The sequence below is a fragment of the Rhinatrema bivittatum genome, chromosome 4 (genome assembly GCF_901001135.1).
Source record: "Rhinatrema bivittatum chromosome 4, aRhiBiv1.1, whole genome shotgun sequence".
NCBI classification, from domain to species: domain Eukaryota; kingdom Metazoa; phylum Chordata; class Amphibia; order Gymnophiona; family Rhinatrematidae; genus Rhinatrema; species Rhinatrema bivittatum.
The window spans coordinates 104,923,729-104,940,452 of NC_042618.1; the positions used below are offsets into that span (position 1 = coordinate 104,923,729).

Consider the following 16,724-nt stretch of genomic DNA (forward strand, 5'->3'; position numbering starts at 1 on the left):
CAAGCCCAGTATCCTGTTTCCAACAGTGGCCAATCTAAGTCAGAAGCAACAGTTTCCATGATTTTTACCGACGCTGAAGCCAGGCTCACTGGTCTATAGTTTCCCGGATTACTCCTGGATCCCTTTTTAAATATAGGATATAGGGGTTACACTGACCATCTTCCAATCTTCAGGTACATCGGATTACTTTATGTTTAAATCTGTTTTATTGAATTTTCAAGCATAAACAAACAGTGAAAGAATACAACTCAGGAACATCGGGTGGTTCTGACCAGTGCGCCCCAGCATATAGCACACCCCAACTACCCCTCTCCCCCCCCCCTGGATCGGATGACTTTAATGATAGGTTACAAATTTGTACTAATAGTTCTGAAATTTCATTTTTTAGTTCTTTCAGAACCCTGGGGTTTATACCATATGGTCCAGGTGATTTACTACTCTTCAATTTGTTAATCAGGCCTACCACATCTTCCAGGTTCACCGTAATTTGGTTCAGTTGATCAGAGTCATCACCCATGAAAACCTTCTCCAGAATGGGTCTCTCTCCAACATCCTCATCAGTAAACACTGAAGCAAAGAAATTGTTTAATCTTCAGCGATGGTCTTATCTTCTCTAAGTGCCCCTTTAACCCCTTGATCATCCAATGGTCCAACCGACTCCCTTGCAGGTTTTCTGCTTCGGATATATTTTAAAAAGCTTTTACTCTGAGTTTTTGCCTCTATGGCCAACTTCTTTTCAAATTTTCTCTTAGCCAGTCTTATCAATGTCTTACATTTAACTTGCCAATGCTTATGCTTTATCCATTTTCTTCTGAAGGATCCTTCTTCCAATTTTTGAATGAAGATCTTTTGGCTAAAATAGCCTTTTTCACCCCACCTTTTAACCATGCTGGTAATCATTTTGCCTTCCTTTCACCTTTCTTAATGAATAGAATACATGTGAACTGTGCTTCTAGGATGGTATTTTTTTTTTTTTAAACAGTGTCCATGCCTGCTGCACACTTTTTACCTTTGTAGCAGAACCTTTCCGTTTTTTTCTATTTTCCTCATTTTATCAAAGTTTCCCTTTTGAAAGTTTAACACTAGAGCTGTGGATTTACATACTATCCCCCTTCCAGTTATTAATTCAAATTTGATCATGAATGAAACCCTTGAAACCACCGTAAAAATCTGGAACACACACCTGCAAAAGATAACCCATCTACTCTCACAAATGTCACTCTCCCTCAACCATAAAAAAACTGAGATCCTACATATAAAAAGAAAACAAAAACAATTACACCACACTAAACATGCAAAACTCCACAGCACCCAAAAAAAGAAGCAAATTGTTTCCACAACCAAAGACCTGGGCATTATCCTCGATGACGACCTAAACTACAAAAAGCATATTAACACAATACTATGAGACGGATTCTGCAAACTACAAATCCTAAAGAGAATCAAACCACTACTATACACCCATGACTTCCGAACGGTCCTCCAAGCACTTTTGTTCTCCAAACTGGACTACTGTAACGCCCTCCTGCTTGGCCTCCCAACAACCACTCTCAGACCGCTACAGCTACTCCAAAATGCAAAAGCAAGACTACTCACAAACAGCAAAAGATCGGACCACATCTCACCTATCTTCAAAAACCTACACTGTTTACCCATTCAATTCAGAATTCAATATAAAGTCCTCACCCTCATCCACAAAGCTCTCTACACTGACAAGTTTAACTGGATGAACACATCCCTCTACTTCCATGACCCACAAAGGAACCTCTGCTCCAACAACACCGGACTCATCCCAATCCCCTCTCCAAAAGTAATCCACCTGACCACAATAAGAGAACAACAATGCAAACCTTCAAAACAAAACTAAAAAACATGGCTTTTCCAAAAAGCCTTCGGAACAAACGTCTAATACCCATTTTCGATGCCACCCTACGATAAGATACTGTAGAACAAGTAGGAGGATGTGAGAATATTCTTTGTAAAACAGATTATGGGAAAACTATTATTTCTTTATGGTATTGCCCTCCAAAGTATTTGGGAACTTCTCAAGAAGAGGTCTTATAAGTTTTATTAGCTCAGGCAGTAAAATATTGCTATTTGTTAGTGATGAAGGATTTTAACTTACAAATATAGAGGGTGGATTATTTGAAGGGGAAACAGCTTTTATCTACTTTGCTAGTGCATGATCTGGAGCAGATAGGGAAGGAGCCTTTAAGTTTGGTTACACAGCCACTTTGTTTCACTGTAATGTATGGTGATATGTTTAGTTGTTTATTGCTGTTTGACTGTATTTTATGTGGGTATTTTCTGTTACCCACTGAGATTTGTGGATCAGCGAGATAGAAATTTCATAAATAAATAATTTACCTTTGGTAGAAAAATTGTTGGAGAATATTGTTACAGTCTAGATTTCCAATTTCTTGGAAGATAATAGTAAGTTGGATTTTGATGGAGTTGTAGTACAGAAGCCATCATGGTAGCTGTAAAGGAGAAATTCGCCAGATGGTCTTGCTGGTGTCACTTGATTTATCTAGTGTGTTTGATTTAGTGGACCATGGGATATTGTTAGTCCGTTGCAGGGAAGTAGGAATAAATGGGCAGGGTTTGGGATGGATTACTTCTTTCTTATAAGGAAGTGAAGAATGGTGTGTCCCAGGGATTATCACTGTCCCCACTTTTTAATGTGTATTTAGCTCCATTGGGGAAGTAGATGTGTACCTTTGGCTTCATTCCATTTATATAATCACTTGATATTCAGGTGGTGCCCCATTAGGGCATAATAGAAATGAAATGGTTGGGCATTATTGTTTACAGGCAGCTGGGGGTTGGTTGACAGAAAGTAAGTTAGTCTTGACCCCAATAAAACTAAGGTATTGCAAGTTGGGGCTGTTGATAAATGTAGGCTGGTTGTGATGGAGGTAATTAAATCGTTAGGCATCAGATTAGAATGTATTTTGATTATGGAAAAGCAGGTGCAACAGGTAGCGCATAATACTCAAGACTGAAATGGGTGAGGCAGTTGAAATAATTTCTGGAATTTTAACTTTAAGATCAGAGGTGCTTGCATTAATCTTAATGTTGTTAGATTACTGCAATGCCCTTTATCTGGGCTTACCTGGGAGGGTGTTAAGGAAGCTGCAGGTATGGCCACAAGAATTGTGTTTGGGAGATTTAGGAGGGAGGCTGCAGCTCCTCTTTTAAGGAGGTTACATCGGCTGCCAATTAAATCATGCTGTAAGTTAAAAGCTTGGTTTTGGTATTCAGTATTTTGAGAGGGGTTTATTCCCAGCAGTTATCTAACTGGTTGAGTTGGAGATGCTCTAATCGTCCTTTAAGATCTAGTCAGCAATTAATGCTGCAACTCCTCCCAGTGAGGGCTTTCTATCATATTAGAGTGCAGAATTGTTTTTTTTCTTCAGCAGTTCAGTATGGTGGAACGAGATGCCAATTGAAGTAAGGGAAGGAAAGTTTTGTAGGAAATTAAAAACTTGGTTGATGATTTATGGGGTGTAGGAGGATGGTGGGTAATATGGCTGACCAGAAATTGATTTTAATGATGATAGCTGGAAGGTCCAGTTGTGCTGATATTTTATGTTGCAGAATTGTTTTAGTTTTATTTAGTTTTTATATATTGTAACTTGATGTTTTAATTTTGTACATCGCTTTGGGTGATTGAAATCTGTAAAGCAATTAAATATTTTTAAATAAATAAATGGTTGATCAAAGTGCTCTATAGCTAGAACAGTTCCTGGGCTACTCAATTGTCTAATGACTATTCACATGTAGCTATAACTGGCAATTTAATTTGTCTGCTATCTGGTTTTCTCTTCCCAGGAGACAGCCAGCTTGAACTATTCTTTGGGGAATTGCCCACTTTCAAATTTTACAGGCTTCTTGACAAAGATGGAAAGGATCTTCCCCTCCCTGTTTGCTGAAAAAGGAACTGGCTACTTTGGTTGTCTGTTTGGATAAAGAGTACCTTGTTCTTTAGTTGGAGACTGAATACCCTGAGAGCATTGAATATAGCTCTTAATTCAAGATGGTTAGTATTAAATAATTTTTCTTTTGCTGACCAGGCTCCTTGAAATGAGCTCCCCAATCCTGTTTGGAAGCATCTGTGGCTACAGTTTCCTGATGCTGAGGTTGGTAAAAACTGAACTCTGAGTAGGATGGAAAGATTTAACCACTATTTGAGAGATTGAGCAAGAGTGGTAGATATTTGCACCCTGACATACTGACTGGAATTGCTGGTTGCACTGGAGGTTTAGATGCCATTGACCTGGTCTTTATGGCAAGGCATGCAAAATGGGTGACATGCACTATTGCTGCCATGTGCCCTAATATCTGCATAAAATGAGAGGCTTTGAAGTGTGACAGGATTTTGATCATCAAGACTTTTTAGGTGAAGAGGAAGAAATGTTTTTTCCAGTGTTGAATTAAGATGGGCTCCTATGAAGTCTATCATTTGAGATAATTTTATGTAGCATTTTGGCAAATTGAAGGGATTGAAGGGTTCTCATTGTATGAAGAGTGAAAGCACACACTAAATTATTTATTATTAGTAAATAATGGTAGATAAAGACAAATGTCTATCCAGTCTGCCCAGCAAATTGTTTAGGGTTGTAATTGCCATTCGAGCTTGTAGGAGGGTTTGGTCTGATATGAGCCAGTCATCTAGGTAGGGAAAAACAAATATTGTATAGTCTTAGATGAGAAACGACTATTGCAAAGCATTTCGTGAAGACTCCTGAAGCTGTTGGGAGACCAAAAAAGAGAACTTGACATTGATGATGACTGTTCCATATGGTAAAAGAAAAATATTTCCTGTTACCTTTGTCAACTGGAATGTGTGTATATGCATCCTTGAAATATAAGGTAGACAAGCAGTGATTGATTTCAAGTTGAGGGCAGATGATACTTAAGGAGTTCATCTTGAATTTTTCCTTTTTTCAGATACTTGTTGAGGTTTCCGAGGTCCAGAAAAGGACAATGACCTATCTTTTTTGGAGTTAGAAAGTATATTGACTAGAAACCTTAGAAGTCCATATTCAGCAGCTGGCCTACTAGGAAAGTTAGCGATTGCGCTGCTGAATATACCCAGCTCTCTTAAAGTTAACCAGATAAGTTTATCCGGTTAAATTTAAGACTGCTCTTTGTCTATCTTCCAAAGTTATCTAGCTATGTTAACTGGATAATGCTGAAATAGGTGTTATCTGGCTTATGCTAGTAATTTCTGGAATGCCCTCAGATATAAAACTTATCCAGCTATGTCAGGGGCAGTCAGATAAATGGGATTTTCAAATCATGGCACTTGTGCTAAGTGCCAAACACAGCCAGACACAAACACACTGAATATGGACCTCTATGTTCCTTCCTTGGATCAAGCTCTACTGCACTGGCTGAGAGTAAGGTTGATAGCCTTTACTGCAGAAGTTTGATTTGATCTGCAACTAGAGAGTTCCACCTTGCAGGATTGTTTGGGGGTGGGATTTGAAATGTATTTATTTAGCAGGTTTTATATACCGTCATTAAGAAACTATGCCATCACAACGTTCTACAAAATACTTAAAAATTCAAAAAGAATAATAAAAGAATAAATAAATACAAATCATCAATAAACAGTACTACATGGAATTCAGACATATTAGAAATTTGAATTATAAATGAATATAAAATCATAAAAATACTCAAAATACAATAGTAAAACAATTAAAAAAACCTAATAGAAATGGTATCCTTCCGTATGATAAGAACTTGCCATACTGGGTCAGACCAAGGGTCATCAAGCCCAGCATCCTGTTTCCATCAGTGGCCAATCCAGGCCAAAAGAACCTGGCAAGTACCCAAAAACTAAGTCTATTCCATGTTATCATTGCTAGTAATAGCAGTGGCTATTTTCTAAGTCAACTCAATTAATAGCAGGTAATGGACTTCTCCTCCAAGAACTTATCCAATCCTTTTTTAAACACAGCTATACTAACTGCACTAACCACATCCTCTGGCAACAAATTCCAGAGTTTAATTGTGCGTTGAGTGAAAAAGAATTTTCTCCGATTAGTTTTAAATGTGCCACATGCTAACTTCATGGAGTGCCCCCTAGTCTTTCTATTATCCGAAAGAGTAAAAAAAACGATTCACATCTACCCGTTCTAGACCTCTCATGATTTTAAACACCTCTATCATATCCCCCCTCAGCCGTCTCTTCTCCAAGCTGAAAAGTCCTAACCTCTTTAGTCTTTCCTCATAGGGGAGCTGTTCTATTCCCCTTATCATTTTGGTCGCCCTTCTCTGTGCCTTCTCCATCGCAATTATATCTTTTTTGAGATGCTGCGACCAGAACTGTACATAGTATTCAAGGTGCGGTCTTTAATGCACAACAATTGTTATCAAAGACCTTCAAGGAATGAAGTCTTCTGCCCACTGGAAGACTGTCTAAGACTGAACATAAATGGAAGACTGTCAGACTGAACATAAATTCGGTTTGATGCTGTAGTAAAATATTCTTGTTTGACTTGGTTTGTGCTCTATGATATGAAGCCTAGGCTGCTGCTGCTGAGGATGTGGCTGTTGAACAGGATAAGGTTATCTTCTTGATTAGAAGTAGTGCCTATTGCAGTAGTGAAATAGAGGCTTTTTAGACATATTATTCACTTGTTGCCACTGATAACATCAGTAGCACAATGATTCTTAAGCTCTACTATTTCTTTCACTTTTTCTCCAAAGAGACTGCCTTTTGTATATGGAACATTAGTAAATTTTTCATGTTCATCTTCATGAAGCCTTGAAGCCAAGCTAATCTCTGGCTCCATGGTATGCTGACATTCTGGAAGAAGTGTCATAAGCCTCATAAGCTGATCTGATGAGCTGCTTACTATGTTCTTCAGCCACATGGAGAGACTATAGTAAATGTTCCTTGAAATCTCCTGGCAGATTTTGAGTCATATTCTGAAGTTTCTGTAAGCTTACAGAAACTGTATCATGTATAACTGATGCGCAGCTATTCTAGAATTTAACATGGCTTATTGGAAAACCAGACAGGGTCTTTCTCTGGAGGGATATTAGAATGAGTTTTAGATCTCTTTACCCTTTTTAAAGTTGATTTTATCATTACTGACTGGTGGGGTAATTGGCTCTTTTGATGGCCTGAAAAAGACTGAACCTTACACTTGATATTTACTTTTTTAATTTTAATGAGACTGGGAGTGTTGACAAAGGTGTCTGCCACATCATTGTCAGATGTTCATGTAATCTATGCAGGGCTTTTATTCAGGTGGTACTGAGTATCAGTACCGTCTTCCTTCACCTGACTGATTTGTTTTACAGTCCCTCAAAATAACATGCATCCAGCGTGCGAGTATAGGCACCTTTTTCCCAGAAAACTAGCACTGTATCTAATTATTGGTACCACTAGAATTTTCTTCAGCATTTCAATAAACTTTGGTTTATTAAAGATGTCTTCTATAAGTTCTTAGAAGAGAGGAAAAGAATCTCCTTGGCCATTTTTTGTACAAAAGAAGAATAAGCCATATCCCTCAGGAGCAGATGTATTCTTAAGAGGCTGTGGAGAGGGATTCGACGGAAGGCCACTAAAATCTTCGTTATATGAGTGGCACAGTGGAGAAATATAAGAATATTCAGAACATTCCTCTAAATCAAAGTATTCTAGGAGTTTCCTCTGATGTTGGCATCTCCCAAGATGAAGGTGAATCATGTTTTCTCTAGCCTGAAAAGGTAGAATGGTAGACTGGATTTTCATCTTAAATGCCAATGACTCTAAAATGGGAGACATCTGCTCCAAGGGAGGAGGTCACATAGCAGTAAAATAATGTTCTATAAAATCCCTCCACATCTTTCTAACCATGGAATATTGTTCAAGAAATGTCAGATTCATGAATCAAAATTGGGATTGGAGGGCTTTGGTCCTGTTTTGATTTGTCTATGCTGAAAACTGATCCTCCGTGCCAAAAAAGGCTTTGCACAGAAGATAGTGCCATGGCTTTGTTTGTTGATGGTGCCAATAAGTTTTCACTGCTCATACTACACAGAAGAGGATCATCTGTGCCGGTGAAGAGATCAATGCAGTGTATAAGTATTCTGGCGTTAGATTTTGCATCATTGTCCTTTCTGTGCTGTTTCAGATGAATGGAGCAGATTCTGACTGTGCCCTTTTTTAAAATTTGGCAATAGCTTCTGGCACTTAAAATGCTTCACCTTAATTACTGAAGTGGAAACCTAAGGAGATTTTAAAAACTCCTGTAAGCTATAATCTTTCAATTTTATGGCCTTTGGTGATATATGTTCACAGGCCATGCAGTTAAAATAATCGTAGAAAGGACAGAGGCATTGGACATAATGTTTATGCTGATGAGAGAGAGTTACTTTTGAAGAGCAAGAGGGACACCTTTTGAACCCTAGTTTGTTGTCCACTGTGTTGAAGAGGAATGATGTTAAACTGAACTCAATTTTGAAGAAAAATATTTTTTTTTTTTAGGAAACAACTGAAAAATGAAAGAATATAAAAGAAAATGAAAAAACCCCTAAGGGGAAAAACAATTGCAAGAGGCTTCAAAAAACAATCTTTTGCGCTAGTGAAAGGAAAGGCTGAGAACATAAGAAATTGCCATGCCGGGTCAGACCAAGGGTCCATCAAGCCCAGCATCCTGTTTCCAGCAGAGGCCAAACCAGGCCACAAGAATCTGGCAAGTACCCAAACACCAAGAAGATCCCATGCTACTGATGCCAGTAATGGCAGCTGCAGTGGAACACTGATGAATGACCAGAAAGATCTTTACAGTCTTCTGAGCTCTGAGAGCACTATTCTTCTCCATAACATTGGATGACATCACTCACTTGTGTGGCTGATACTTGTTCATAGAAAATAAACATAAACATATATAAAAGTACTTCATTATTATAACTACCTAGAGGCAATATATGCCCAAATTCATTGTCTATATTTTTAAGTAAGAATTTAAGGCACCACTTCCACCATGAGAAGATTATGGTTCCTGAACCCTGATGAAGGCAGAATGCCAAAATGCAGGCCATGTCTGTCTTGGTCTACCATCTTTTGGGGGGGGGGGGGGGGGAAGAGTAGCTTGCATGTTTGTACAAAAGAAAATTGTGAAATGGGATACATAATTATAACCACAAGGTACTAGAAACATAAAAATATAAAAACATGATGGCAGAAAAAGCCTGTATATAACCTATCCAGTCTGCACATCTGCCCAATCAATCCAGCATTACAATTCCCATTACTTCCCTAGAGATCTCCTGTATTTATCCCATGATTTCTTGAATTCAGATACTGTTTTTGTCTCTATCACTTCCACTGGGAGATTGTTTCCTATAGCCAGTTAAGAAATATTTCCTAAGATTATTCCTGAGTCTTAACCCCTTTTAACCTCATACCATGACCCCATTCTAGAGCCTCCTTTTCACTAACAGAGATTTGCCCCTTTCTGTGCATGGAACTTTTGAGATATTTGACTATCTCTATCATATCTCTCCTATCCTCTAGGGTGTACATGTTTAGATCTTTAAGTCTATCCCCCATGTGATTTAGGATGAAGAACCCTGACCATTTTAGTAGGCATCCTCTGGACCGACTCCATGCTGTTTATATCCTTTGGAAGGTGCGGTCTCCAGAATTGTACAACGTACTTCAAATACAGTTCCACCAGGGACCTATTCAGGGGGCAAATCTCCCTTTTTCTGCTGACCATGCCTCTCCCTATGCAGCCTAGCACTTTTCTGGCTTCTGCTGTCATTTTATCCACCTGTTTGGCCACCTTAAGATCATCATATACAATCACCCCCAGATCCTGCTCTTCCTTTGTGCTCGGAACAGTTTCACCTCTAATACTGTACCTCTCCCTTGGGTTTTTGCATCCTAAATATATTACTCTGCATTTTTTAGCGTTAAATCTTAGTTGCCAGACCCTAGAGATTATTTCAAAATTACCTATATATGACGATTCCATATACACACACACATACATATACCAATCGCATATTTCTATATGTATACTTCAGTGCTGTAACGTACTGATGAGCATCTTTTTATATGCACAATTTTTCACTATTCAATTTAAATTACTTTTAACTTTTCAATTTTAAAGGAAATGATTTCAGAGTGAAATCTGACATCTATATCTTGTGTTACAATTTGGTCCAAGAAGGGTATCACAACCTGCTAAGATTCCAATTTCCTGCAGAATCAGAATGCTAACAGAATTCTACATGTCAATAAAAAACTCCTGAAAAGATTCACCCCTAAAATTTGCACTTGGTAAATGAACAATATGTTCTGTGAGTGTACATAAATGTAGTGCTGACCATTAATGGTATCTGAGACTGATCCTGTGATAGAGGCTGGAGAGTTGGTGGCCCTTGACTGAGGTGCTGATGAAGCAGGATCATCCACGATCACCAGCATGTCACTGCTGCTCTCATCTGGTGGGATGGATCCTGTGTGCAGTTCACTGCTGATGGAGATCTAATTGGATAGACAGAAACATTATCCTATTTTCAGATAGGCTAAGAACAAATCAGTATGTAGAGGTTCCGTTTATATTGAATGCGAGAGATGCAGCACATGCCTACAGTGACAGAATACTTGCACACATGGACTTCCCATCTGAAGATGTCAGAAATCAGTCAACATCAAGCCCTCTCCACCTGACAATATTTCTTATAAACCAGAGGTGGACAACTCCAGTCTCTGCAGACCGTAAATAGATCTGGTATTCAGGTTGTCTGCAATAAATATAACCAGATATACTTGCATGCATTCAGTTTAACAGATAAATTTCCATTACATGAACCTGGAGTTGTGCAGCCTTGTCCTAAACCCAAGACATAATTTAAAATGCAAACTTAGCACTGATGTTCCCTCTTTAAAAAAGGGGAAGCCTAATATCAAAGGAAATGTCTTCTACATCTATCCAGAAAACCTGACACGTAAGGCTCTAGTTTTCTTGCTTTACAGAATCAAAGCAGTCTTGGGTTTTAAAGGTTCTTCTGTTCACACCTATGGTCCCACAGAACTTTCCTCACCTCACTGAAGGGACTGGGCATGGCTGAGTCCACACTGATGAAGGAATCATCCCCATCAGCAGATAGATTGGAGTTATCAGCAGAGGGAACAAATGGAATCACCAAATTCAAGCCCTCCTTCTTCCTCTTTCCATCCAACTCATCCTCCTTCTTCTTCTATGGAAAAAAAACACACAACACTCACTGAAGCTAAATACAGAGAGTGCATCAGGGGAAAGAGTGCACTCTGCAGCCTGATAATCTGCAGTGGTTGCATAAGATATTTATGCATAAAGTCACTTGGTACAACAGAATTTGTGGTCTCATGTTTAGCACTAATGTGTTTAGGATACTGTGAGATCTTTGGTTTGGAGTCTGAGATGTTGTGATCTTCACTATGCATAATAAAGTGAGGGCAATGCAACAGTCAAACTCAGGAGATAAGTTTAAAAGTGGGTCCATTCTTTTGCTACCAAAGCCAGGTGTAGACAGGCAATGAACTCCATCCTGAAATTCCAGAATGCCATCTGTGGAAGAAGTTAAAACAGTGAACTGAAGGGGATGAAAAATCTTAGGATTAATCTGACTTAGATAGCCTTGAAGAAATAGCCAAAAGAGGCAAATTTAAACCCACAGATGAGAATAATAATTAAAAAACAGAACAGTGGACTTTGCACAAGATGGTTTCATGGCAAACACAGGAAAAAAAATGGAAAAACAGGCAAGTGCACATTTTGCAGCATAGAACGGGAGCCAGTTTCCCACATCATGGCTGGTGGTGGTATGATGTGCTTATGTCAGAAGCCCTGCATACATAAACAAGGTAGTATGGCTCATCCTTTGGCAACAGTGTAAACATTAATATCAAGTGCCAAAGAAAACACTGGAAGCAGAACCCTGATGAGACTTCATTTTTGGCCAATAGTGCTATAATATAAAAACAAAGAAAAGCTGACAGATTTAAGATAAACTAGATATTAAATTTAACCATCCTAGGATAAAATATCATTGACTGGACATAGCTGCAATAATACGCCTATCTTTAAAATGCAATTTATTATTCTTGAAAGATATTAGTCTTTTTGGCCTTCCTCTTTTTACTGCCTAAGGAGCCATTTGAAGGGATTTTGAGGTTGGTACTTCATGTGTACAGATTCCTCCTAACAAAATACCGTGAACAAACCAATAAAACAAAAAAATATATATTATGCCAAACATATATATGGTGTAATAAGATGAGGGGACGACCTCCCGGCTGGACCTTTACAGTCTTTGCCTATCGAAGATATTGTGGCTGGCTTGGCTTTATGGACTACTTGGACTTTTTCTTGCAAGATTTCTTCGGGGACGAACAGAGGAGCTTGGGGGGTGGGGTGAGGGTTGGAGGAGGTGGGGGAGAGGGTGTACTGTTTACCCTGTCATCGCACATGTTGTTTTCAGTGATGCTGGGAGCGGACGCAGAACCCACCCGCCCCAGACGGTTATCTAAATGTATTCTGTGAAAAGTTAATAAAATTGATTCAACATATGGTGTAATAATTCCAAATTACTCTTCGAAACTGTTAAAAACTTAATCAAAGACCCATCTTCCTCCATCTCGAATAGCTACATCTTCCCAAAGGATGCCTGCAATGGATTATGCCACATCGATGGTAGATAAAATCAATAGGTTAAAAACACCATTCCCCCCACCCCCCACTCACCAATAAAAGACCCAGAAAAAAACCACAGGCAATCTAAATGGACCACGTTCAGCAGTGTATCTAAACTTGAAATTAATCGAATCATTAACAAAATTAAACCTGCCAAACACACCCACTGGATCCAATCCCTGCAAGTTCCCTGAAAACAGTAAACAGCGTAATCACTCTGACAATCACAACCATAATCAACCACTCGCTCTCAGAAGGATTGGTCCTTCATGGGGCAAATCAAGCAGCGATTAAATCAATCCTAAAAGATAAAACTGGCAGAACTGACGATTGGGACAATTATAAACCTATATCCAGCTTGCCTTTTATTGCTAAAGTCCTAGAGAAAGCAGTGTTATCCCAATTAGAAAACCACCTAGAAGACCATAATATTCTATAACCAAACCAATTCGGATTCAGAAAACATCATTCAACAGAAACTTTACTCATTTCTTTAATAGACCCTGTACTACAAGAGCTTGACAACGATCAATCTTATATCCTGGTGCTAATTGATTTAACAGCAGCCTTTGACACTGTGGACCATACCCTGCTATGCCATCAGTTGAGAAAAATTAGAATAGATGGAAATGTTCTCAAATGGTTCTCTTCCTTCCTAACAGATAGGACATTCCAAGTCAAACTGGGCAATCACATATCTAACATCTTCCCAATAGAGACAGGTGTCTCCCAGGGTTCAGCACTCTCAGCTACACTATTCAACATTTATATGCTGCCTCTGTATACAATACTAGCTGAAATAGGAATCAACTTCTTATATGCATATGACATACAATTCTACATCCCATTCGACAAATCATTTGAAAAAACTGCATCGACACTGTCTGCATACATGAAGGCAATACAATAAAAGCTCTCTCAGCTGAAACGAACAGTAAAAAAAAAAAAAAAATTAAACGTGTGGTTAAGGAAAAACTCCTATATAGTCAAACCGCCAGCCCTAGGCCTGGGTAATTTTAACATTACATTCTTGGATCAAGTACAGGATCTAGGAATGCAGATTGATGAGAACTTTACAATGAAAAAGCACATAAGCAAATTAATTAAAACAGGATACTCCAAGCTGAGAATATTATATTGGCTGAAAAACATTATTAACTTTACAGGACTAATTTTTTTTAATATCATCAATGACACAAACCCCTGCTTAATAGGACTGACACTTCAACCATACACACCACAACGAGCCCTAAGATCACAAAACAAAGAACCAAATGTTTTCCATAGCGGGCCCCAAGTTGTGGAATTCTCTACCAGACACATTACGTCTGATAACAAAAAAAGAATTTCAAACGTGAACTGAAAACATGGCTCTTTAGAAATGCATCTGATTTAACTTAAAATATCAATATGCCAATAACCTCACTTTCAAAAATCTAGATAATGTTAGTAGAATGAGCAATAAGTAATGAGCGATTTAAAGTGACAACTTACTGACCAATACATAAAAGACATTGACGTGAAACATATGGATTACAAACTACTGCAATCACAATAAACTGCCCAATCAATCGAATTCCAGTAAACAGAATACAAAAATAATCCCAACTTTAGTTGACTGGTTATTACATATTTAGTTCCTTCAACCTCTCCTCATAAGTCATTTGATGGAGACCCACTACCATTTTGGTCGCCCTTCTTTGGACCACCTCCATCTTGTCTCTGTCTCTTTTGAGATGCGGTTTCCAGAACTAAACACAGTACTCCAGGTCTAGCCTCATCAAGGACCTGTACAAGGGGATTATCACTTCCTTTTTCTTACTGGTTATTCCTCTCTTTATGCAGCCCAGCATTCTTCTGGCTTTTGCTATTATCTTGTCACATTGCTTCGCCTTCTTCAGATCACTAGACACTATTACCCCGAGGTCTCTCTCTTGTTCTGTGCACAACAGCCCTTCACCCCCCATCACATACAGCTCTTTGGGATTACCACACCCCAGATGCATGACTCTGCAATTCTTGGCATTGAATCCCAGCTGCCACATCTTCACCCACTTTTCAAGCTTCCTTAAATCATGTCTCATTCGCTCTACTCCTTCCGGTGTGTCCACTCTGTTGCAGATCTTAGTATCTTCTGCAAATAGAAAAACTTTACCTTCTATCTCTTCCGCAATGTCGCTCACAAAAATATTGAACAGAACCAGTCCCAACACTGATCCCTATGGCACTCCACTTAACACTGTTCTCTCTTCAGAGCAAGTTCCATTTACCATCACACGCTGTCTTCTATCCGTCAACCAGTTTGTAATCCATGCCACCACCTTGGCGCTCACTCCCAAGCTTCTCATTTTATTCATGAGTCTTCTATGTGGGACCGTATCAAAAGCTTTACTAAAACCCAAGTAAATCACATCGAGCGCTCTTCCCTGATCCAATTCTCTAGTCACCCAATCAAAAAAATCAATCAGATTCATCTGACAGGATTTCCCCCTGGTGAATCCATGTTGTCCCGGATGAAGCAACCCACTGGATTGTAGATAGTTCACTATGCTTTCCTTCAGCAGAGTCTCCATTAATTTTCCCTCCACCGAGGTGAGGCTAACCGGCCTGTAGTTTCCAGCCTCCTCTCTGCTCTCACTCTTGTGAAGCGGGACCACTACCTTTCTTCTCCAATCACTCGGCACCACTCCCGTTTCCAAGGATCTATTGCTCAGGTCACACAGTGGACCCGCCAGCACATCTCTGAGCTCCCTCAGTATTCTGGGGTGAACCTCATCAGGCCCCATGGCTTTGTCCACTTTCAGTTTTCCTAGCTCTTCCCATACATTCTCTTCTGTAAATGGAGTTTTGTCTACTCTACCCCCTTCCACAGTCTTGATAACTAGCGATGGTCCTTCTCCAGGGTCTTCTTTAGTGCAGTGGTTCTCAACCAGTGTGTCACCAAGGGATGGAAGGTGTGTCACCAAAAATTTGACATAGCAAGCCTATGCTTTCTATAATAGCCACATGTGCTTGCTACTTGTGGAGAGTGCAGCGTAAGGAGCCTGGTACTTAAAATTATCTATCATCACTCCCTGTTCCTGCTTTTCCCATTTTTTTCTGTATCTTTGTTTATAATTTATTGTCTTTTGTTCTGTATTAGATAAGGGTCAGTCTGCTTGACATACCTGAGGGATTCTGCTAAATAGGATGTAGATTCTGTGTAGGAATCTAGAGTAGTCTGGCTTGCTTTGTTTTTCCAATAGTAAGTGTACTGTGCTCTATATTGAAAGTCTTACTTTTTCATAGGTAAGGTTGTTGCCTTTCACATCCTGGGTGTTAGTTCTCTTATGGTATGGCTGCTACGCTATATAATTTCTAAATGCCTTTTTAGCAGGTTTTCATGTTATTTCACAAAGTGTCTGGCAGGGAAGGGATTTTGACGTACTATTACTGAGGGGGTATCAGAATTTGAATATATTTTTTGTATGCTGAGTTGAAAGGCGAAATTTTCTCTCTCTTCTTTGTATAAATTCCAGAAGAGGTCAGAACTTTCTGAGGTTGACAGTAAAATGCATGAGTTTGTATCGAAAACTGTGTGCTGCATATGCATATCAGTCCCAGATTTCTCACTGATACATAAGCAAAGATTAACATTTTTGTGAAAAAAATATTTATTAATGATATTTTATAAACAGTTATTGAAATTAAAGAATATGTTGTCTTTGTCCTGCATAATTTTTAACAATAAAATATCTAGGATTTCTTTTTTTCAGTAAGGCTGTTAAATGTAGTGTGCAATGTGTCACGCACGAGAGCATCATCTGTCAGGTGTGTCTTGACGGAAAAAAGGTTGAGAACCACTGCTTTAGTGAACACTGAACTGAAGTATTTGTTTAATATTTACGCCATTTTTTCGTCTCTCTCCACATATTGATCCTGCTGACCTCTCAATTTCACTATACCTGTTTGGCTCTTTCTCTGATGTATCTGAAGAATGTTTTGTCACCTCGGTTTACCTCTTTGGCAATCCTTTCTTCTGTTAGTCTTTTT

The 16,724-nt window shown here is 39.0% G+C and overlaps 1 protein-coding gene across 7 annotated transcripts in view; it reads right to left on the reverse strand.

Moving 5' to 3' along the window:
- The window catches only part of INO80 (INO80 complex ATPase subunit), a 435,009-nt gene that overhangs the window by 6,564 nt on the left and 411,721 nt on the right, over window positions 1-16,724 (reverse strand). For 5 of the 7 annotated variants that reach the window (XM_029598597.1, XM_029598598.1, XM_029598600.1 and 2 more), the window contains 2 exons: window positions 11,062-11,217; window positions 10,342-10,501 (listed from right to left, as the gene is read on the reverse strand). In XM_029598597.1, coding sequence (XP_029454457.1) covers window positions 10,342-10,501; window positions 11,062-11,217 — 316 coding nt within the window. The other 2 variants (XM_029598599.1, XM_029598601.1) reach the window with 2 other exon arrangements.